The sequence below is a fragment of the Kogia breviceps genome, chromosome 4 (genome assembly GCF_026419965.1).
Source record: "Kogia breviceps isolate mKogBre1 chromosome 4, mKogBre1 haplotype 1, whole genome shotgun sequence".
Lineage (NCBI taxonomy): Eukaryota > Metazoa > Chordata > Mammalia > Artiodactyla > Physeteridae > Kogia > Kogia breviceps.
Window position 1 is genome coordinate 111,817,648 of NC_081313.1, and position 23,772 is coordinate 111,841,419.

At 40.7% G+C, this 23,772-nt stretch overlaps 2 protein-coding genes across 4 annotated transcripts in view; both read right to left on the minus strand.

Annotated features, from left to right (window-relative positions):
- Positions 1–80: 80 nt before the first annotated feature.
- PPP2CA (protein phosphatase 2 catalytic subunit alpha) lies at positions 81–22,255 on the minus strand. Of its 2 annotated transcripts, none has more exons than XM_059059950.2 (7): positions 21,027–22,255; positions 7,498–7,707; positions 4,302–4,475; positions 3,646–3,735; positions 2,960–3,121; positions 1,583–1,701; positions 81–844 (listed from the first exon to the last, which is right to left on the minus strand). In XM_059059950.2, exons 1-7 carry the CDS (start codon positions 21,126–21,128, stop codon positions 772–774), a joined length of 930 nt encoding a protein of 309 aa, XP_058915933.1. In that variant the 5' UTR covers positions 21,129–22,255; the 3' UTR covers positions 81–771. The 2 variants fall into 2 exon arrangements, with proteins under 2 accessions (XP_058915933.1, XP_066887752.1); XM_067031651.1 differs by lacking the exon at positions 21,027–22,255 and adding an exon at positions 20,657–20,835.
- Positions 21,520–23,772, minus strand: part of CDKL3 (cyclin dependent kinase like 3) — a 126,731-nt gene continuing 124,478 nt past the window's right edge. For both annotated transcript variants that reach the window (XM_067031649.1, XM_067031645.1), the window contains one exon: positions 21,520–21,741. In XM_067031649.1, the coding sequence (XP_066887750.1) occupies positions 21,520–21,741 (222 nt within the window). The remainder of the gene's footprint in view (positions 21,742–23,772) is intronic.

Consider the following 23,772-nt stretch of genomic DNA (forward strand, 5'->3'; position numbering starts at 1 on the left):
AAAATTTATCAATTGATGTATCTTTTAAATAAACAGCACCAGTCTTGCCCATTGATACAATTAAAATTTAACTTTCTCAGTTCTTAGTTCACAAGTTTATTATGAAAAACACTGCAGTGCTCTTGTGCAGTAACATCGTCTTACAGGAGGGAGGAAAAAAAAAAAAACAGTTCTGTTCAAAACAACTCACCAGGATCTGACAGTAACAAAGAACAACATGAGGCTGAGATTTGAGAAGGGGAAATAAACTGAGTGCAGACAAATCATACAATTAAATTAAACAGTATCCCTGAAAATAAACAAAACGATTTCAAAACTCACAAGTAGAGGGGAGGCCTTGGTACTTAATTTTAAAAATGTTCATTAAGCTCCAATGATTGTTTGCTGCTATTCTTATCTACAGTCATGCTGAGTAAAGCTATAGCTAAATGGAAGTTAAATTGTATTCACGAGGTGTTAATGTTTACATCTTATTATCTGCAGTCTCTCAGAGAAAGCAAAGTAACTACAAATAGCGCTATGCCAGAAACTGGTTTCTTGACCAACAATGTCGCTTCAGCATGCAATGAACTGGTTCATTCTAAAGTGGTCATGGCTGTTGATGACAAGAGGCTTTGTATTTTTATATGGCACATCTTTTTGGTCCGTGTGAAAACAAGTTTTTTTGAATGTTAACTATTCTCTGACACTTTGTGGAGTTACTGTTGCTCTTCCCATTTCCATTAGGTCAATATATGGTTCATGGCAATACTGTACAAGTTTAAAATTTTGTTACAGGAAGTAGTCTGGGGTACGACGAGTAACATGTGGCTCGCCTCTGCGAGGTGCTGGGTCAAACTGCAAGCTGAAAAACAAGACATATTTGTTGTTTATACTCCAAGACATCAATGAACTGACAATTAAAATCAAGAATATTAGTCTTTGACTTTACACATTTTTTTAATAGTTTGTTTTTTTAAAACCTGAAGTATAATTGACTTACAGTACTGTTTTAGTTCCAGATGTACAACACAGTGTTTTGAAATTTCTAGACATTAATTACAATATGATCTAGATAAGTCTAGTTACCACCTGTGACCATAGTTATTACAATATTACTATATTCCCCATGTTGTACATTTCATCCCAGATTTTTATACATTTCCCCCCCATCCAATAACTTAATGGAAGAGAACCCTAATCATGCATTTAATAAGGGTCTTCTAGCTGCACGTCTCCTCAAAGAACCAAGGCAACTTCAGCTAGAGAGGATATGCTTCTGTATATTTGTAGTTCCTTCTAAGACCATTTGAAAGAAGGATTCTACTAAATAAATAAATCAAGTTTAAAGAGCCTAAGGTACTGTTATCTATTATCTCATCCTCAGGATATATTTTATTAACTCTACAATAAAAACATGGATTTAAAAGTTAAAACCCTAATAATTCATATTAGGATCTAGGTTTCTGTTGATGTGTTTCAAAGGAAACTTAAAAAATCCGATTGGAATCTGGATTTACATGAGCTCTTGAACTGTTAAACTTTCCATTAAAACTAACATATTCAAGTAATGGTCACCAACGACTCAAGTGTAAATACTTACAAAGAGTATTTTAGAGTATCATCAAGTTCCATGATTGCAGCTTGGTTACCGCAACGATAACAATAGTTTGGAGCACTGAAAATCGTTACTACATTTCGGTCATGGCACCAGTTATATCCCTACAAGGAAAAGAACAGAAAAAAATCCCCTATTTTACTCGCTTATTTATACAACTAAATGTGACTTCTCTCAAGAGGGAAAAAAAAGGTCTCCCCTTCTGCCCAAAAGGCTTTTTTAAAAGTATTGCTTTGTTTCTGGACGATTTAATAATTTTCTGTACTCCACACAACTTTTTTTTTTTTTCTTTTTGCTGTGCTGTGCAGCTTGTGGGATCTCAGATCTCAGTTCGCCAACCAGGGAATGAACCCAGGCTATGGCAGTAAAAGCACCGAATCCTAACCACTAGACCACCAGGGAACTCCTTCTGCCCAACTTTTAAAAATAAATAAATAAATAAATACATGTATTTATTTTTTCCCAAAAGTACAAAAGTAGTCTACTATAAAAAGAAAATCTCTAAAAGAATTCACCAATCAGAAAAGGTACGCTACTTTTTATATATCCGACTTTCGATAAATAACAGCATTTCTTCAGCCTCTCTTATTGCAGTAGCCCTAAACATGATACAAGAATGAGTATATGGCCATTCCTTATAGAGGCAGATACATACTCCTGGAGACCAGAACCTTATTAATTCTGTCCTCAGTCAGTACAGGCATTACCTGTACTGCCCAAGGTATAAAGGAGAGGTGCCTCTAGGAACTCCAGCCTCATTCTCTCAAAGCCCATCTGAATGCATGAGTTACTATTCAAGTATTGTTCACAAATTTCTTTCCCTATCTCTAGCAAAGTCAGACTTTATTGATAATCACAATATAGTTGTATTAGTATTAATCTAAATAGGACCCTAATTTTATAAGTATGCTAATCAATGTTCTATGCTAAGAATTTAGCCCATTTCTCTTTAGCTTGTTCTTTCAAATCACCTGTAATCTTATCATCCAAAGGACCACTTAAACATTTTGGTGTATTTCTTCCCAAACTCTCTTCCACACATACACATGTTAAATACATGAAATAAAACTGAGACCATAAATATTATTTTTCACTCTCCCCCATCTTACTTTCCCAGCCTTAAATACCAAGCACTACTCAGTCATTAAGAATTCTCTGAAAACATTTTACCTATGAATTTCATTTGGATCAAAGTTTGAAATTTTAATTCTAGTGTGCATCTACTGAAAAGGCTCAGGCTATAATGGCAAATTCATCAGAATACATGGCATGTTCTCACTATATCATATAATTTAAAATTTCCTAAGATCTTCCTTCATTAAGTTTACTTAAAAAGCAGATCAGTCAAAGAACAGAACATACCTCCATCACCAGCTGATGAGCTCTAGACACCAACGTGAGGCCATTGGCATGATTAAATGTCTCAGAAATATCTTGCCCAAAGGTGTAACCAGCTCCTCGAGGAGATATACCCCAACCTCCACGGTCATCTGGATCTGACCATAGCAAGTCACACATTGGACCCTAAAATGCAAGCTATATTTTAGATTGCCTTTTGCAAAATTGGTTAATATGTGATCTGAGTAATTCACCAGAAGCAGCACCCTACTAAGTCACTTTCTGAATGGTGTTTGTTGGAAATGGTAAAAGGTTTTGCAGATAGTCAAATAAATAAACTATTTCCAGATGTCTTTAAGAGGCAGAGCCTACATCAATGAGTCCCAATAGCAACAAGCCCTAATTAATTAATCTGCCTAGTGTATGCAAATTTCAATGTTAGGTAGCAGAGTTTAGTAACTAAGGCAGAAGCTCTTAAGACAACCAACACCTAGGTCCTAAACCCAGTCCCAGAGCTGTTGTGATCTTGGTAGGTTTCTTAACTTTAGCTTCTGAAGAATGGGGTCAACAAGAGTGCTCATACCACATGATCATTTTTGAGAATTAAACAAGAAAACACATACAATGAACTAAGTTACAATTAAATATTTCCTCTCTCTAAAAAGTTTTTTGAAAAGAAAAGATTTTATTACCAAAAATAAGGTCAATACCTCATGGGGAACTTCTTGTAGGCGATCAAGTGCTCTGATGTGATCCAGTGTATCTATGGATGGTGAGAGGCCACCATGTAGACAGAAGATCTGAAAAGAGTGGTTTATAACATTACCCTCATTTAAAATAAACTACAAACATTCTGGACTAAGCTGCAGGCTTAGTCACATCACTCGGCCCTGTTGGTATTTCTTCTGTGTTCTGCCAGAACCAGGCTTATTTCTGTAGATCTTTCTTTCTTGCCTCCCACTCTAACTGGAATACACTCCCTTTCTTCCTGATAAACCATCCCTACTGCACCCAAACCCCAATCAGCTCTTCTAAGAAAACATTTCTCTGACCTTAACCTCATCACAGACAATTATCTTCCTTCTCACAGAATTTTCTTACAGTTTCTTCTGTGCACTGCTCTACTGGGACCAGTAAATAGCTAATTACATTTCCCTGACATGTCCAGAAACAGCCCAAGAGGACGGGCTACATCTTCCATCCCCCTGTGGTCCCAACATAGTTCAGTGCCCCTCACAAAGAAGGCAGTTCAAAGAAAAACCCCAAAGGGATGTGAGGATGGAAAAATAAGTTACTGGCACCTAAATGTAAGAAAGCAGATTCTTGAAAATAATTGGCAATGTAAGTTTTAAGAAGACCTACATACCTGCCCATCCACCAAGGCAGTGAGAGGAAGATAGTCAAAAAGATCTGTAAAATATTTCCAAACATTTGCATTTCCATACTTCCGTAAACACTCATCATAGAAACCATATACTTGTGTGATCTGTCTGCTCTCATGATTTCCTCGAAGAATGGTGATGCGTTCACGGTAACGAACCTGAAACAACAAAGTTGAAAACAACATGAACAGCTGGCTCCTTCAAATACCAAATAAAAATCCAGCAAACATTCTACAGGGAAATACAAAATTCCAACTTTGCTGGAAAAAACATCCCACACCCCCACATCACACAAAAGTGAAATCACACCTACAGATAGATCATTTATCCCATGGGGTATCTGCCAACCCCATTTCAACTAAAATCAAACTCTCAGTAACACCAACTTTATCCCACGCATAATCATCAGCTGCAAAACTCCATCCATGAGTTTTTTTATTACATTATACAACAACCATTGCAATCTAGTTTTAGAACCGTTCCATTAACCCAAAAAGATCCCTCGTGCCTGTCTGCAATCACTCCCGACTCCCACTCTCAGCAACTACTGATACTTTGTCTCTTGAGATTTGCTTTCTCTAGAAATTTCATATAAATGGAATCAATACAATATGTAGTTTTTTTGTGTGTCTGGCTTCTTTCACTTAGCAGAATATTTCTTAGACTCATCTGTGAATGGATCAGTGGTTTGTCTCATCTTACAGCTTTGCACAGTATTCCATTGTATGGCTATACCGTATTTTGGTTTTTTATTCACCAGTAGACTGAATATTTGGATTGTCTGCAGTTTTTGGCTATTATGAATAATGCTGCTACGATCATACCACATATAAGAAGTTTCTGTAGCATATATGCTTTCATATCTCTCAGAGAGATTCCTAAGTTTCTAATCTCTTCAACAAACTCACTAACATACGGTATTACTAGCCTTATTGATGAAAGCCATTCTAATGGGCCTGATTCTGACTTTAATTTGCACTTCCCTGATGACTAAGGTTTGAGCATCTTTTCATGTGCTTAATGACCATTCATATATCTTCTTGGGTGAAACATCTATTCAAATATTTCATCCACTTAAAAATTATGTCTTCTTATAGATTTTAAAAATATATGTATGAGGGCTTCCCTGGTGGCGCAGTGGTTGAGAGTCCACCTGCCAATGCAGGGGACACAGGTTCGTGCCCTGGTCCGGGAAGATCCCATGTGCCGCGGAGAGGCTGGGCCCGTGAGCCATGGCCGCTGAGCCTGCGCGTCCAGAGCCTGTGCTCCACAACAGGAGAGACCGCGACAGTGAGAGGCCCCCATACCGAAAAAAAAAATTAAAAAAAAAAAAAAAAATATATATATATATATATATATATACACACACATATATATATGAATACAAGTACTTTTTTTCTTAGTGATGTCTTTTGAAGAACAAAAAAATCAATTTTTATAAAGTCTAATTTATCCATTTTTTAATGGCTTGTGTTTTTGGTATCATACTTAAGACATCTTTACCAAACCCAAGGTTACAAAGATTTTCTATGTTTTATTTTAGAAGTTTCACCGTTTTAGCACTCATATTTAGATCTATGATTGACGTTGATCCATTTGTAAGGTATGAGGTAGCTAAGTTCATTTTTTGCATATGGATGCCCAACTGTTCCAGCACTATTTGCTTAAGTTTCCTTTTCCCTGTATTAAGTTTGCTAGGGCTACCATATGAGGTACCACAGACTGGAAGGCTTAAACAACAGAAATTTATTTCCTCACAGTTCTAGAAGCTAGAAGTCCAAGATCAAGGTGTCAGCAGGGTTGGTTCCTTCTGAAGGCCTCTCTTCCTTGGCTAGACAATGGCCATCTTATCTATGTGTCTTCTCATCTTCCCTCTGTATGTGTCCTAATCTCTTCTTATAAGGACACCAGTCATATTGGATTAGGGGTCACCTATATGACCTCATTTTACCTTAATTACCTCTTTAAAGGCACTACCTCCAATACAGTCACATTCTGAGGTACTGGGAGTTAGGACTGCAACAAATGAATTTGGGGAAGGGGTGGTGGTGGCACAATTCAGCTCATAACACACTCAAACATGAACTCTTAAAGGTAGCATATTTATTCCTCCTCTGAGCACTGGGCTTCATCCTGGGCTTTAAGTGCAGGTTAGCTTGCAAGGCTGCTTTCACAGCATCTAGAGTCACTGCAGAAACTTTCCATCATTTAATTCAACTCCTTCAATTTACAGATGCAGAACATAATGACCTCCAAAAATGTTCTGTAGCACTTTACATGATTCAGACCTGTAGCTTCATGAACACTTACACTTTTTAATTGCCTAAAATTCAGCTCTTGCCAAAACCACATCTCACTGCTTCTCCAGTACTAGAAGACGCTGGCAGCCATCTTATCATTCTACATATTCTTTAAAATAAAATCATCTCCCCAAAAGTAAAGTCAAATAATTTCTTTTAAGGGAGAAAGGTCATCTCAAAAAAGCTTTTTACCATTTTGTGTTTCACCTCCAGATCTTTATATATTTCCCAAAGCTACAACTGGTATAAAACAACATGCTTTCTTTAATTATCATTTCTATTGTTCTAGATTATGTCATGTTTAATGGCTACAAACTATTCCATTGAGATAAGCCATAATTTAGATATTCACTTACCATTAGATATTTATATCAATTCTTTCTCTGATATTTAAGATGCTACAATTTGTTTTCATGTAAGTAAAGCTCTTTTCCTCTTAAACTTCTTCCTCTGTACAATTTTAATTATATGATTATTGTGTCAAAGGATATAAACATGCCAGTATTTGAAATATTTTGCTCCTTTAAAATACTTCAAAAATATCTAGAAAGGTAATTATATTACCTCTCATATCCCAAATTACTGAACTAAAATTTCTATTTAATCAACCTTCTAGCATTTTTAAATGATCTGACTGAGGCATTTTCTTCCTTTGAAAATTACCTTCTTGTTTTTATTCTGTACCATTCCCTCATTCAGAATGAAGATAGACCTATGATTTATTAAGTCCCAAACCTGAATATCTAAATTCCTAAATGTGGGGATTTATTCTAAAAGCTAACATGCAGATGGAGAAAACCACAAATCACTGGGTAAAAAAGGACATTCATGAGGACTGCCATACCCAGTTCAAAATGCTCAAACATAAAACTGAAATTACCTTAAGAGCTACAAGCAGAGTAACTGTTTCAACTGAATAATATCCTCTGTCAACATAATCTCCCATAAACAAGTAATTTGTATCTGGTGACTTGCCACCAATTCTAAACAGTTCCATGAGATCATGAAATTGCCCATGCACATCTCCACAGACAGTGACTGGACATCGAACTTCTTGCACGTTGGATTCTTTTGTCAGGATTTCTTTAGCCTACAGATAGAGAAAAATAAACCAAGACATTTCACATTAAACAACATTAACAAAGATATGTTTAATTACACATATGTTTAAGTTACCCTTAATATAGCTTTAAAGGGCAGACAGCATAAGATGAAATTGCAGACAATTACAATCCCATTAAAATAAGAGGGCAAGACATGCCTGGAACCTATCCACCAGCTCTCTCATTTCTGCTATCTAGAAGAAAAAACATGTATCAAGATACATAGTCCCATTCCTCTCATCAGTATCATGAGTTTTAGATCTATCAGTTGCCATCTAAGTGCTAAAGAGATCATTATTAGCAGCCATATAAGATCAATGAAAATGGAGCAAGACACTCAAGTACCTAGATCCTTAGCTTTAGAGTTCTAACTACAATGCACTCTAGGATTCCAGGCTATGAGGAGAGGTTTCTTAGTCCTACTTAAAAAAAAAGACTTTTGGAAGACATGAAAATTTTGTCTGTATTTTGGGTTTTTTACCCTCTTTATATCAAAACATAAACTTATTTTACAACTGTGACTATTCAATATACATGGTTTTTATGCTGCTTTCAGAAAACTGTTTGGCATCCTATGCATTCCCCCATGTAACCACAAATTCAAACATCACTTTTAAGAGCAACATAATATTCCACTCAGTAGAAACTCTTTTATTCATTTCAACACACATTTATTGATCATTTATTGTATGCCAAAAACTGTGAAGAGAACTGGGAGATAATCACTCACTTGCTCAACTATGAGTGATACTTTGTGCCAGGCCCTGTGCTAGCCCCTGGAGGTATAGTGAACAAGATAAAGACAGATCATTCCCACACCAGGGCTGGGGAGGGCGTATAGGGGAACGACCACAAACAAGTAATCAAGTAACAAAGTACAGACTGTATTAAGTGCCATGGAAGAAAGGGAGAGAGTAACTGGTGGAGGCCACTTTTTAAGATATCACAACAAACAAGACAGCCCATAAATGCACACAGTGGAGCAGGAGGGGCAGACAATAAAAGATCATTACAAAAGAAAGGGCCAAGTGCTAAGACATGCTAGAGTAAGCAGCAGTGTTCTGGGCTCACAAAAACTGAGAGCTATGAAAACTGCCTGAGGTGCAAATAATGGGTGGGAAGGAGCTACAGAAACCAGAGGACATCAAACACCAGCAGATGCAATCATGTGTATAAAGTCCAAGGAGTTAAGCAGAAAAGGTTAACATGGCTAAAGCATAGCATGCAAGAGTAGAGAAGAGAGCAGACTGGGGTGGGGGCAGGTTAACAAACTACTCTGGTTTTTAGCACTGATAGTCCTGCATCCCAGGAAACGCCTCAGTTGTACCCAGGCAAATCATGATGACAGTTGGTCACCCAGTTAGGAAATGTAGGAGGAGAATGGAGCATGGATATGGACTGAAAACAAGTGAAATCAAAGTAGTATTAATACCAAGATCCACTGGCAGAAAATTTGATTAGTGAATTAAGGATTTCAGAGGTAGGGCTCTGGATATGGAGATCTGAGGTGGAGTAGACCTTAAAGGCCACCCACCAGTATTCAGGGACCAACCCACCGACAAGTCTTGCCTAGTCTCCTTCCAAAACATCTCAATCCATATGCTTCTATCTTTTTGCCAATATCCTGGTCCAAGACACCATCAACTAACCTGGATTACTGTGCTAGCCTCCACAATAAACTCCCTGTTTCTATCTTCCTGCCTCCAATTTAATTTCCATGCAACAATCAAAGTGACAGTTTAAAAAATTATCACCAGATTCATTTTATCCACCATTGTCTACACAGCACCTCGCTAGAACAATGCCCCACACGCTTAATATACATTTTGAGGGAATCAAGAACTTAAACTGAGACAGGTCATCTTTAGGGAGAGCCATGGATGCCTGCCAGGACAACAGCATAAGTACAGACCTGGAAAGTGGTACCAAGTTCTCTGGAGAATGAAGAAATAACAGGTAATAACCGTAAGGAAAAATGTCCAGGTATCTAGGTAGAGGACAGAAGCCTGAAAAACACAGAGAATTTTATCCTCAAATAGAAGGATGCAGAACCCATCCACCTGGGAGGGCTACTAGAGAAGGTACAAGACTTCCTCAGGGAGAGTCAGTTAAGCCAAGAAGGTAAAAGTAACTTGTTCTGAGAATGGGTTTAAAGTGCTTTACTTCATATATCCAATCAACATCTATTGAGCATCTTCTTTGTGGGATCAGCAGTATGGAATGGTGCCCCAGAATGTACAGTGGGAGGCTGGGTCAAGGGAAGGCAACACACAGCAATATGCGGGTGAAACTATCATAAGAGAATTGTTGCTAATGAGCCACTGTTCATTACATTGTGAGTGACAATCAAGGATGTCAAGGACTGGTTTTAAGGTAGTGGTATGCAACCTTAGCGGCACATTAAAAAATCACTTGGGGGCTTCCCTGGTAACGCAGTGGTTGAGAGTCCGCCTGCCGATGCAGGGGACGTGGGTTCGTGCCCCGGTCCGGGAAGATCCCACATGCCGCGGAGCGGCTGGGCCCATGAGCCATGGCCGCTGAGCCTGCGCGTCCGGAGCCTGTGCTCCGCAACGGGAGACGCCACAGCAGTGAGAGGCCCGCGTACCGGGGGAAAAAAAAAAAATCACTTGGGAAGCTCTTTAAAAATATCCAAAAAAAAAAAAAAAAAAAAAAAAAAAAAATATCCAGATGCCCAAACTACTCCTCTACCAATTAAGTCAGAATCTTTGTCTGTGGGATCCAAGTGTCAATATTTTTTTTAAGTCTCCCCTCCCCACCCTATACTAGTGCTTTCTTAGGTGCTGCCAAGTTTAAGAACCACTATTTTCAAGTCTCCAAACATTTTGGGAAGCCTATTTCAGGACATTTACCAACCACTGACATCACAATGTTAGTTATTAATTTCATCTAACATTTTTAAGTTTAGAAAAAATTTCCACTGTGTTTCAAAAGGAGATATTTCTTAAAAATACATATAATCCATCTCTCTACAGAGATGGATTCTAACTTCCCATTTTATTATTACTAAAAAGCGGAAGTTCACTAGGCATATTCCATTACTAAACCTGTTTGGAATTAATACCAGGCCTGATGTTTTCAGCAGCTAGTACATACTAATGAAAACAGCTATGAATGAAATGATAGGTCCTACTTAAAAATAAATTTGCAGGACTCCCCTGGTGGCTCAGTGGTTAAGAATCCACCTGCCAACACAGGGGACGTGGGTTCGAGCTCTGGTCCAGAAAGATCCCACATGCCACGGAGCAACGAAGCCCGTGCACCACGACGACTGAGCCTGCACTCTAGAACCCGCGAGCCAAAACTACTGAAGCCCGTGTGTCTAGAGCCTGTGCTCCACAACAAGAGAAGCCACTGCAATGAGAAGTCCAGGCACCGCAACCAAGAGTAGCCCCCGCCCACCACAACTAGAGAGAGCCCGCATGCAGCAACGAAGACCCAACACAGCCAAAAGTAAAAGTAAAATAAATAAGTTTGTTAAAAAAAATTTTTTAAAACATACTTTTGGGGTTTTTGTCTCAAATTATCAGCTCTCAGATGATCACTACACAAAATACACTAGTCCCAGAACACCACAACAAAAAAGACTGTAGACGTCCTTATTAAAGATTATTCTAGTCAGGAAAACTAATCAAAGCATAGCTTCTCTCAGACATCTCTTTTTCTATCACAGGAGTCAGGCCTTATAAATCCCAGAAGCACCTAATAGAACCCCCCCTCTATGGGTCACCCAATGGGACCTCTAATGAGTCACCTTTAGTGCCTCCAGGCCTTCACCAACCATCAGTTTCAAAGACAGCTATACAACTTCAACTCTCTGGTTTAATACTCAAAGTAAATGGTACAACCAACCAGACTCTCAAGGTAACTTAGTTAACATTAGAGACTAAAAAAATTTTAATAACTACCTTTTCACTCTCTGGTATTGACTCCCATAATTTAAAGCCTGTCACCTGAAGCATGCAGAGAAGCAAAAGTAACACACACACCTCAAACTTTTGTTTCCCCTAAAACATTTTTCAAGGACTTCAGATGTCTCAGCTAATATAATTCATATTTGAAAAAAAGAATTAAGATCAAGTTTTAAGAAACAGTGTAACTAGCACCATACTGATTTATTTATTGGAACCCTACTGAAATTGAGTCAAATAATACAGACTGGGATGAATGAATTCAAGGGAAGAACCTTCCTAGAACAAGGTTAAAAGTGGAACAAGCTATTCCATTAATGAGCTTATCACAAGTAACGGTGGAAAGTTAAAAATTTTTACATCTTCCTAAAATTTAAAAATTTAAATTCACCCAAAGATCAGCAACCTTCAGGAGCATTAATTTATTATAAACATCCTCTCAGCATTCTGAGTTCGGATTCCGAAATCTCACTCTATTTTCAACCTCCTATAAAAACATCAGGTAATAAGGCCAATGACCTATAGACTTACGTAAGTCTTAGATATGGACCATACCTAACCACCATAACAACATGAAATTACAAACAAATCAGATTTTAAAAAGACCGAAAGACCAACAGATGATCCAATCCAAGATTTTTCAAGGAAGGCAAGTAAAAGAAAAAAACATGAACCAACAAGATTTACCAACCACTTATATATCTACTGATTTCCTTAAGGATATACAACACTGATATCATTCCTACATAACTTACACGGTAGAAAAAGCCACGCAATGCATTTATGCATTTTTAATTATTAAAAAACAATGTATTTATGCATTTTTAATAAATCAAGGAAATATTTTAAAATACAAAATGATTACAAGGTAAAAATTCTTTGTGTAAAATGACTGGAAAACAATAAAATCTTAACAGATTTTGTTTATTTCAGCGGTGAAACTGTGAGAATAATGCTTTCTCAATTCTGCCACACCAGCAAAAACTATTCTCATTTCTTTGTATTCCCTTCCAGTTTACAACTGGTCAACGTCTCATTTTGTGTCCTAAATTTTCATATTCACTGACCCAATTTCGTATAGCATTATAGTGATCATTGTAAACCACTATATAATATGCTCCTGAACAGATTTACACACGTATTACTGTTTATTTGAATTATTTTCTTTCAGGAAAATTTCAATTGTGGGATTACAGAGCAAAACAATATTAACAATATTTGTTCCCTATGTACCACTGGACCTATGCCTAACTTGTGCAGTAATAAATGTAAGACTGTACCCATTCTCAGCTATTTCATATATAAACTGTTATCTTCTAATTTAACTGGCACTTTTAATTTCAGGGTTTGAACTTGTTATTCCATGTTTATATAGTATCAGTTATTTCTCCTCTTGTACAACATGTCCACACATATTCTCTAAGTATTCATAGGGAGCCAAATGTTCTTAGATATTTTTCTATTAAAAATCTGATTATTAATTCTAATGTTCACTAGAACTCTAGTTCAAGTAAATTTAACATTTCATATTCTAATCCCAGTTGAATACATCTTCTACCAATAGAGCCATAAAGACATAAGAGAAGCAAAACAAAAAACAAACAAAAAAAGCAATAATTAATCTTTGAATTTTACTTCTCAGTTCAAGTAAAAACTGAAGACATTTGAAAACTTTTTTAAAAAGCAAAATAACTGGGACTTCCCTGGCAGTCCAGGTCTTAAGACTCCGTGCCTTCCACTGCAGGGGGCACAGGTTCGATCACTGGTCAGGGAACTAAGATCCCACATGCCGCATGGCACAGCCAAAAAATATAAAATACCTGTAGGGTCAAGCAACCATGACAGACATCCTGATCAGGCATGGAAAAACTTTTTTTTTTTTTTTTTTTTTTTTGCGGTACGCGGTCCTCTCACTGTTGTGGCCTCTCCCGTTGCGGAGCACAGGCTCCGGACGCGCAGGCCCAGCGGTCATGGCTCACGGGCCTAGCCGCTCCGCGGCATGTGGGATCTTCCCAGACCGGGGCACGAACCCGTGTCCCCTGCATCGGCAGGCGGACTCTCAACCACTGCGCCACCAGGGAAGCCCTGGAAAAACATTTTTAAAAATAAAACAAAAGCAAAATAATTAAATTTGTAAGCAAGAATCAAGCTTTTCAATATCCTAAGAGAAATTCATTTTGCTTCATACTGCTTTTATGAATCAACGGTAGGTTTCTTAGATTTTCATAGCTGTGCAAAAAAAATTTAAGGTTCATGATAAATTAGTGTATGTGGCTAGATTTTTAATTTGGTGTGATACATAGGGTAGGACATATTACTAGCCCTGCAAGCAAATGAATCTTGAGTTAATTATCTTCAACTATCAAATCTTTCTTCAAACCACTTGTCTTTAATTCTACTGATCAGATGCCTCTAGTATTTTAGGAAATATTTGTCTTCTTTGATTAAAATCTGTATGATTATAATACTTTCAAAGTATCATAACCCTCCACATAATGTTCTGCAAACAAGTATTTGCTATTTGGTTTAGAGCCTAATGGAAAGAAAAGGTCAGGGATGAGGGATAATTCTAAATTTGTATTAAGAGAAAATATGTAACGTGATGTTTTCCCATCTGTTTCTGTAAAACAACCATCTTCACCTCTGACCGAAATGAATGACTGCTTTCTTTAAAGCTGTGTCTCTCGTGCCCACAGACTGGCCTCCATCTTTACCAACGAACTTACCCATGTGCATGAATTAAACAGTCCCAATCATTCCTGCGTAGGGAAAAAAATGTTAATCTACTGAACTGAGAAATGTTGCTATATACACAGTTGTTTAAAATTTTTCACCGTAACAATCCATCTTGAATGAGATTCAACCACTCTGGGTCTCAGTCTCCTCCCTCATCTGTGAAAGGTAACTTGGCCTAGAGGATCTCTGAGGTTTTTTTCATTACTAAAACTCTACACATCCTAAAGCACTTCACTTCTTAAGCCTTTTTATTGAAAATCAAAGCCACCCAACAGAGATAGCAGGCATTACTGCTAGTTTACAGATGATGGGCAGCAGAGAAAGACAATTAACTTGATCACCACTAGCACAAAAATTCTAAAATCTTTCCTATCTGGAGTTTACTACAAGTTCAACCTCCTGACTAATCCAAAACACTGCTAATAGAGAAAAAAAACTAACAGATCCCTACAATGATATTATTTAGACAAAGCTAAACAAATTGTGCAAATAGTACATATAAAGGAAGCATAATAAATTTTGCTTGAATGGACTTCCCTGGTGGTGCAGTGGTTAAGAATCCGCATGCCAATGCAGGGGACACTGGTTCAAGCCCTGGTCCAGGAAGATCCCACATACCGCGGAGCAACTAAGCCCATGCACCACAACTACCGAGCCTGTGCTCTAGAGCCCGCGAGCCACAACTACTGAAGCCCAGGTGCCTAGAGCTCATGCTCCATGACAAGAGAAGCCACCGCAATGAGAAGCCCGTGACCTGCAACCAGAAGTCCACACACCGCAATGAAGAGTAGCCCCTGCTTGCCACAACTAGAGAAAGCCCACACGCAGCAACGAAAACCCAACACAGCCAAAGAGGAATAAATAAAAATAAATGTATATATATTAAAAAATTTTTCATTGACTGTATTCCAAAAACAAATGCACACTGTCACAGTTAATAATATCACTGACACTCCATAACCTGTGTGAACTACACTTTGCGTGACTATCTAGGTAATCTAATGTTTGTCTTCCAAGTGCACTCTAGAACAAAGGTTCTCAACCTTCTTTCAGGCCCCTCAACAACAGAAAGGTAAAAATTCCCATTGGTGGTAGTAACTAAATGACTAAGGCAGAGGCGGGGGACAGGGTGTGCCAGAGTGACTGGCCAGCTGGTCATGTACAATTTAGAAAATACCCAGATGCAGCAGATACGTCTCTGTCACTGCTTTGTTTATCCATTCCAAACCACAATACCAACATATCAGTGGCAACAGCAACCTTGTATTGTGAAGAAATTAAGCTGTTAATCCCAGATCCCTCTTCACAGTTTTTTCAGACCCCACCTCCACCCCCAGCCATTTACTGGTAACCAGACCTTTGTCAGCCTCTTCTACAACTTCTGCTCCAGAAGCTGAAAGAAAACCTATTTTAAACAACAAAATCTTTCCCCTTCCCAGTTCTAGTCCATTTCAGATCTCACTTGTGTAGGAGAGGGCAGGTTGAGGGTTTTTTCAGAAAAGGATGGTAATGCGAAATGGGTAAGGAAAAAAGGTGAAAATAAGAGAAACAGGTCAAAAGAATAAAAACGGTAAGGGGTGGGGGGTGGGTTCTATGCCACACACAACTTTTCCTACCTCTCCTCAGCACACTCAAAAAAGACCCCTCTCTGGGACTTCCCTGGTGACACAGTGGTTGAGAATCCACCTGCCATTGCAGGGGGCACGGGTTCGAGCCCTGGTCTGGGAAGATCCCACATGCCGCAGCGTAACTAAGCCCATGAGTGCGCCACAACTACTGAGTCCGCACTCTAGAGCTCGCAAGCCATAACTACTGAGCCCGCGTGCCTAGAGCCCGTGCTCCACAACAAGAGAAGCCACCGCAATGAGAAGCCCACGCATCGCAACCAAGAGTAGCCCCCACTCGCCACAACTAGAGAAAGCCCGTAGCAGCAAAGACCCAAAGCAGCCAAAAATAAATAAATAAATTTACAAAAACAAACAAAAAACACCAACCCTCTCCACCATGTGTCAACCCAAACCCAATGTCTCCTGGTTTTCCTAGCTTATCTCCTCCAAACTAAACAAGTAATATACTCCGCAGGTAACTGACAAACCTGATTTACAATGAGACAGGGGAAAAAAGAACATCAGACTACTGTTAACTCAAATGCCGTCCCAGTGCCCATCATTCTTTCTATAGCATGAGTTTCACCTTAGTCCTATTGCCCATATTTGCAGACACAGAACTCTTGGCTCTGACAGAGAAAACAAAGGCAGAGTGGGGCAGGGGGTAGGGGGAACTTGTGTGTCTGAAGAGAAGAACTGTTCACCTTTTTGGTGTTTCCTCATTAAGTCAAAACCAACTGCACTACCGCTTCATGCCTGGGAGATCAGAGAATACACAGACAAACAGCCTTGACTGTGGAAGCTATGAGGATAAAAAGAAAGGCATTTTAACAAGCTTAATGAACAATATAAATGTCAGTTACACTTTATTAGAATATTTTAGAGCTTGGTCTCTGGATCATGATTTACACTATCTGAGAATACACAGAAAATTAACTGGGGTTTTCATCTCACTAATCTTATTTGAGAAGCAAATGCAGTTAGCTACGTCCAAAATTGAAAAATAATTACTGTTTCCTCCTCCAGGAGAGAGTGGGACAACAGTATGTGACACGAATAGGAAACTTTAAAGAACAAAAATTATGCTTTCTTTTACAGAGCTGTTGATTCTACAATTCAGTCTGGCCCCAATTCATCTGCGTTTTCATTATTATTATTTTTGTGTGCGTGTGGTACACGGGCCTCTCACTGCTGTGGCCTCTCCCATTGCGGAGCACAGGCTCCGGACGCGCAGGCTCAGCAGCCATGGCTCACGGGCCCAGCCGCTCCGCGGCACGTGGGATCTTCCCGGACCGGGGCACGAACCCGTGTCCCCTGCATCAGCAGGCGGATTCTCAACCACTGCGCCACCAGGGAAGCGCTGCGTCTTCATTATTAACACTACCTCAGAAAAGAGAAGGGGGCTGTGAAGCAAGACTAAAACACTGGGCTTACAAACCATAAACCTAGGCAATCTCAATTTAGCCCCTGTAGTCAAGTCACTTTATCTTTCTGAGCTGTGGTTTCCATCTCTAACTGAGGATAATTGTCTCATAAACCTGTTAAGAGAACTGTGTATGTGAAAGTATGATGGAAACAATATTCTGTATCATGCTCCCCCCACAACTGCTTGTTCTCAATATTCAAATTACCTTTATGGAAATAAGCCAAACCACCTTTTAAATTAAACACACATACAGACTCACAAAAATATATTACCCATTTCATATAGGAATTTAACCTTGGTCAAGTACTTGCAGGTCATCCAACTAGCAGGAAGACCATGCTGCATTTTATTTATAGGGCTTGTAGAGCAATGGAAAACAGCATACCTAGGTAAAGAACTCCTTTGGAAAAAAAAAAATCTGGCTATCAAACAACATTCTCCACAAGTTTGGTAAGACATGAAAGCACAAAGCCAAAAATCATACCTAAAATGAAACCACTGCTGAACATAACAAGACTGTTTACTATAGTTAAAGCAAAAGCAAGCTGATACTATTTACTTCTTCCAATAGGTAGATGGAAACATACCAGTCCAGTTATACAGGTATATAGTAAATGACTACAGAGCTGTGACTACAGGCAAAACTGCTTCACTCACAACAAATTTTAAAACAACCAACAAATTATGATCCCCAAAATGACAAGGTATATTGCACACACAACAACCCTGTCTTTTTTTTTTTTTGGTGGTACACGGGCCTCTCACTGTTGTGGCCTCTCCCGTTAAGGAGCACAGGCTCTGGACGCACAGGCTCAGCCGCCATGGCTCACGGGCCCAGCCACTCCGCGGCATGTGGGATCTTCCCGGACCGGGGCACGAACCCGTGTCCCCTGCATCGTCAGGCGGATTCTCAACCACTGCGCCACCAGGGAAGCCCAACCCTGTCTTTGATATAGACTTTAATCACACCTTGGGGGAAAAAAGCTTAACTAATTAATAACATAAAAACCATATTCACCCTTGTCTATAAACATACTTTCCTTCTTATAATCAAAGAAATTATCAACTATTAACAAATAGCTATCTCCACCAAGTATCGTTTCTTTAAAAGGAACAAAAGAAAGGAAAAAACCTATTATACTAATGAGAACTTTTGCTTCACTAAAATGATTTGTTCAAAAGATGTTTCAAGTCTTGCACCCTACCTTATCCCATATACCTAAAAAGTTGCCTTCAAATTAACTTAGTTTAGAAGGTTAATAATGCTCCAAAAGTTGGAATACTTACAAGTTGAAAACAGTTTGAAGGTTGTGTGATAGCCCCCCAAAAGGATCCATGTTTTGGAAATCTAGCTTCAAATATTTTCTCCTTTTTTTTTGGCTCTAAGAATTAAAATCTCGACACAGTAGATGAGCAATGGAGATTTAAGCATAAATTGATTAACCTCACTACATCTTAGTTTTACAAACACGTGGCAAACAACGATACCAGATGGATCAAGCTTCAGCCACCCCACTGTAACTCCAGTATTATCTTCTGTTGTCTCCAACACAAACCCTCTACTTCTGCATTCCATCTATTACTGACTTCCAACTAGATTCAGGCTCCTTGAGAATAAGCATGATTATTTTTCATTGCTTTTCATTCATCTCATAAAAGTAAGCAATCTTGGATATCCAGTAAGTGTTCAATATTTAAACACAGAGTACTAATTTAAAATGGAACTGTATAATCTAAGATTAGAAGGAACCTTGAAACATCTATTTTGGTTCCAGTTTATAGACAGGAAAATGTTGACCAAGTGAAGTGGTGGCCTCAAGGTCAATCACAATTAGTTAGTGGCAGAAACAGGACTAGTGTCCAGTTCTAACTCACAGTCCAGTGGTCTTCCAACTACATCACTGCTCTCTTGCGATGTTTTCTACCAAAATGACTAGTCATTTAGCCAACTACTGACTCAAAGTCTTATACAGAGTAAAACCTCAACCTTAGAAGTCATTAAAATAATCACTTATAGTACCTAGAAACTAAGACCTAACACTATACATTAAATAATTTTTAAAAGCCTATTTCTAAACCTTTAAAACAAATGTTATCCTCATTTGATGGAAGCAAATTAAGGATCAAGAAGCAACAAAAGACTCTACATTGCTACCATTAAAATTCGGCTCCAAGAGATGATGTGCCACCTCATCAACTAATAGGAGAGTTTTGTCGAAGCCTGGGATAAATAAATCTGAGTTAGACTCACTTAAATTGCAATTATTCACAGAATAGTTTCTGAAAAAGCCGGGTTTAGGAGCATATACATCAAACTCATGAACCTAATTTTCACATCAAGCCACAAACAAGTCAGCATAATTGCTTTCTAATAACTCTTGACTAATACAAAATGCTAATATGATATTCCACAATTCTGTGGAACTAAAAAGAAATGCTGCAAAGTTAATTTTGAAAAGGTAAATTGAAACATTCATGGTGGAGCTCATCATTTTCTCTACTTAGGAGACTGAATTATAAGACTTAAACCCAACAGGCTATCTGTTTCCCCAACTCCTTGGAAAAAACAAATCAGAATTAGGTAATTGAAAACGGACTTACTAAAATAGACTACAACATTCCATTTTCAACACCTGTGAGATAAATTATTTAAACACTAAGCACAATATCTAGGATACTGTAAAAGCTCAATCGACAGCTATTCTTATCATTACTACCATTATTTAAAGTCACAAATACACAAGCAACTTTTCCAAGAGCCAGAATACAAATTTGCTCTTACAGTTTAATGTTGCTCCTTTTAAAAAGAAATGGCAAAATGCCAAGTACGTTAAACTTAGAGAAGCTTTTCACACTACCCAATTTGAGTCAGCATATAAATCATAAACTGACACTTGATTTCCAATCCCAAAGTTCCTTATGTAGTATGACTCACCAAATTCTCCATTCTTCCAACTATGAAAAATAAGTTATACTCCTCCCTATGACTACCACCGTGACATTCGTAGAAACTAGGTTAGAAATTCATTTTAACATTCTTTAAAAACACGCTTCAAATAAGTCTCTGGAAAAGATATCTCGGTGAGTTTAACACAAACCACCCAAGACAGTGCTAAAGCTGTGTGACCTTTAGAGAGATCCTAGGATCTGGTCTTACAAGCTTGCCGTTCGGGGAGCTTCTGGACAGCTTTGGACCTAAGAATTAGGTCTGAGTACAAGTAAAAAGCCTCTAACTCACCTGAGTCCCAGGCCCCACTCCCAGGCCATAGAACTCAAGTCCTCTTCCCTACATCTCAAAACCGTCCCCAACCCAGACCCACAGGGTCTCCGCTCCGCACAGCCACCTCACCCCGCGTCAAGGCCGGGAAGCTCTGAAGCCCCGGAGTTGGGCGAACGGCGCCATTTTAGGCGGCGGTGGCAACGACAACCAATCCCTGCGCGGGAGGCAGAGGGCGCCGGGTCGCCCGGGAGCCGCCGCCGGGCCGCGCCGGGCGCCGGTCTGGGAGGCTCGGGGGGCGGGGGCCTACGCCATGTTTCACCCTCCCCATGGCCGCCTCCTTCTCTGCGGGCTCGGCCCGCCGCGGCTCCGCATCCGAGGTGCAGCTCACCTTCTCGCAGAGGCTCTTGACCTGGGACTCGGACAGCTGCTTGCACTCGTTCAGCTGTTCGACCCACTGGTCCAGCTCCTTGGTGAACACCTTCTCGTCCATGATGCCACCCGCCCGAACCGGCTGCCGCTCCGCGCTCCTCCCGCGCCGCCGCCCGCACACGGGCCACACGCACACGCCGCCGCCGGTTCCCGGGGTACTTGTGCGGGTACTGACGGTTGCTCGGCGCTAGCGCTGGCCCGCTGGCTCACCCCTCCGTTCTCGGCCACCGGCCGCGGCCGCCCTCCACTCACTCTAGCCCCGGAGCTCTGCTCTCTGTAATGGCGGCCGCCGGCGTGGTGACGTCACGCCCGGCGTCAGGAGGCGGTGGGGTAGAAGAGCCGGGACCAGAGCTGCGCAACTGCAGCGCCAGCCCGGATCAGCCGCCAGACTGGAGTGCTAGGGACGGAGGCGCAGGCGCAACGTAGCCAGCTGGTAACAGGCACCTTATCCTTTAGGGCGTTGTCCTCCAGAAGGGAGAGGCCGAGGGGGAAGGGAAGACTGAGACCGAGCAGGGGCCAGGCTTGCAGCTGGGAAGTAGGCTAATCCCGGAGCAGTACGTCCTGCGCGGCTGAGGCGCGGACGTGGCGCAGGCGCAGTCGGGGTGGGAGGGTGGCTCCTTGCTGCTGGAGACTTTTTTTCCTAAGGCGATATGCTTCGGCTCTTCAACTGGCGACTGAAATCAAATCACGGAAATTAGAAATGCGACCCCATGGCTCCTCCGTGATACAACACTGGAATTGCGTGGGATTCCTGCATCTTGGGGGCAAGAACGGGCGCCGAGTGGTAGCCTGGTTGGAGTGGCCACCTTCGCCTCCGGGCGCGGCCGGCACCTTGTAATTAGGTCACCCGTAGGCGGAGGAGGGTGTACCTGTCGGGGGAGGGCCGCGCAGTGTACCTGACTCCGCCCCCCCCCCCCCCCCCCCCCCCCCGGCACAGAGCTGTCCCCGGGCCTAGATGTCTCTTCCGGCGCGATGGCTGGGGCCTCGTAACTCTCCTGGCTTCCGCACGCCCTGCGCAGCCTCACCCCTTGTACCCAAACTGTGCGCCTTCTTCGTACTCCGGTTCTTCCTGGGGAGAAACGCTCTCCTTCCCCAACCCCTGCCCACTCGGGCCTACTTTCTCAAGCGAAGGCCTCAAGGAGATAGATGCACCCGTCCTGCCCGGGACCCGGTCGTGTTAGAAGCGGCAGTGGTCCGCACTTTAAATAAAGCTTGGATACCCTAGGATCGGATCTCTGTCTGGCTGTGAATCTCTTTAAGATTTATGAAATGTTTTCACATTTCGTCGTCCTTCCCTTCACAGAAATATTTGGCTCCGTAGAGTGCCAACTATGTGCTAGATCCATGACTAGGAGACAGAAGGGTCATCCAAACAGACACGGTACCCTACCCTGGTGGAGCTTGTATTCTCCCAACAGTACTTCCTAGGATGGTCTGCGGATATGTAGGCAGAAGAGCGATTATGATGTCCACAGGACCTGAGAGATAGAAGCTTTCCAAAAGACATTAAACCTTAAAGGGCAAGGCAAGAGGTGAACCTGGGCCCTGTCTTCTGGACTCCTTGCCCCCAATAGCAGCCAACCCAAGTACTCAGCAGTGTGCTGGAGGAGAGCTCTCACTCTGCAGCCTTGACCACATCATCCTGACCAACAGGCTGAAGAAGGCCCTGGAGGCCAGGATCAGCCAATCGTGAGACTGAAAATTCTCCTTCATCCAAGACAACCTGCTTGACAAGGCTGACTGGCGTGGTCTACCCGGGCTGGAAATTGCAATTCCACTTTCTCAATTTCTGACTATGTTTTGCAGTTAACGTCCCCCAACACAGAGGAATAAGAGTTAAGAATGTGTGGAATGAATGAGGAAAAAAATCATCACTTGGTGCCCATGATTATAAAGCTATGCTCAGTGTACTATCTTATTCACCATTGCCCTGTACCTGTGAGAAGTGGTCCTTTCTCATCAGGCAAGAAGCAGACAGGCACTCAGAAAAGAGAAGGGAGTTGCCCAAGGTAGTGGTCAGGATTTAAAACTTCATACTCCCAAGTGCAAGGTCTCAGCCACACTCACACAACTGACCTCAAAGGACTGAAATATGGAGCAGGCTCAGTATAATTTCCCTTTGCCTGAGTTTTCTTATCTAAAAAGGTGGGGGTGATGTTAGTTTGGTAGATTAAAAAGTATTGAGTACTCAATATATGCCTAGATTATGAGTGGGTTTTTCCAAAATGCTGTGAGATCCTAGCTGGTAGCATTAATGCAGGTATTATTTTCTCTTGATGCAGATGACTTGGCTCTCCACCACCATGAAAATGGAAGATATAATTATATATACTTAAAACATCCTGCCAAATAATTAGATGCCATGACTTGACTTCTTAAGGAATGAATTCTAGGAAGCTCATATTAGCATTCAAGCCGTGAAGTAAAGCATATATGATTATAAACAGTACAGAGCTAAATCAGAATATCGTTTCCTTTAGAATAAATCTAGAATTTTTTTTTTTTACTTTGTAGAACCCAAAATAACCAATGGATCTGAAAATTCAGTTTGATTTATCTGGTCTTGGCTAATTTGACCTGACTGTCTCAATTCTAGAGCTGAGGAATACCTGGAACAAAAAGTTGAAAGCGGGACTTCCCTGGTGGCGCGGTGGTTGGGAGTTCGCCTGCTGATGCGGGGGACAGGCCCGTGCGCCGCAGCTGCT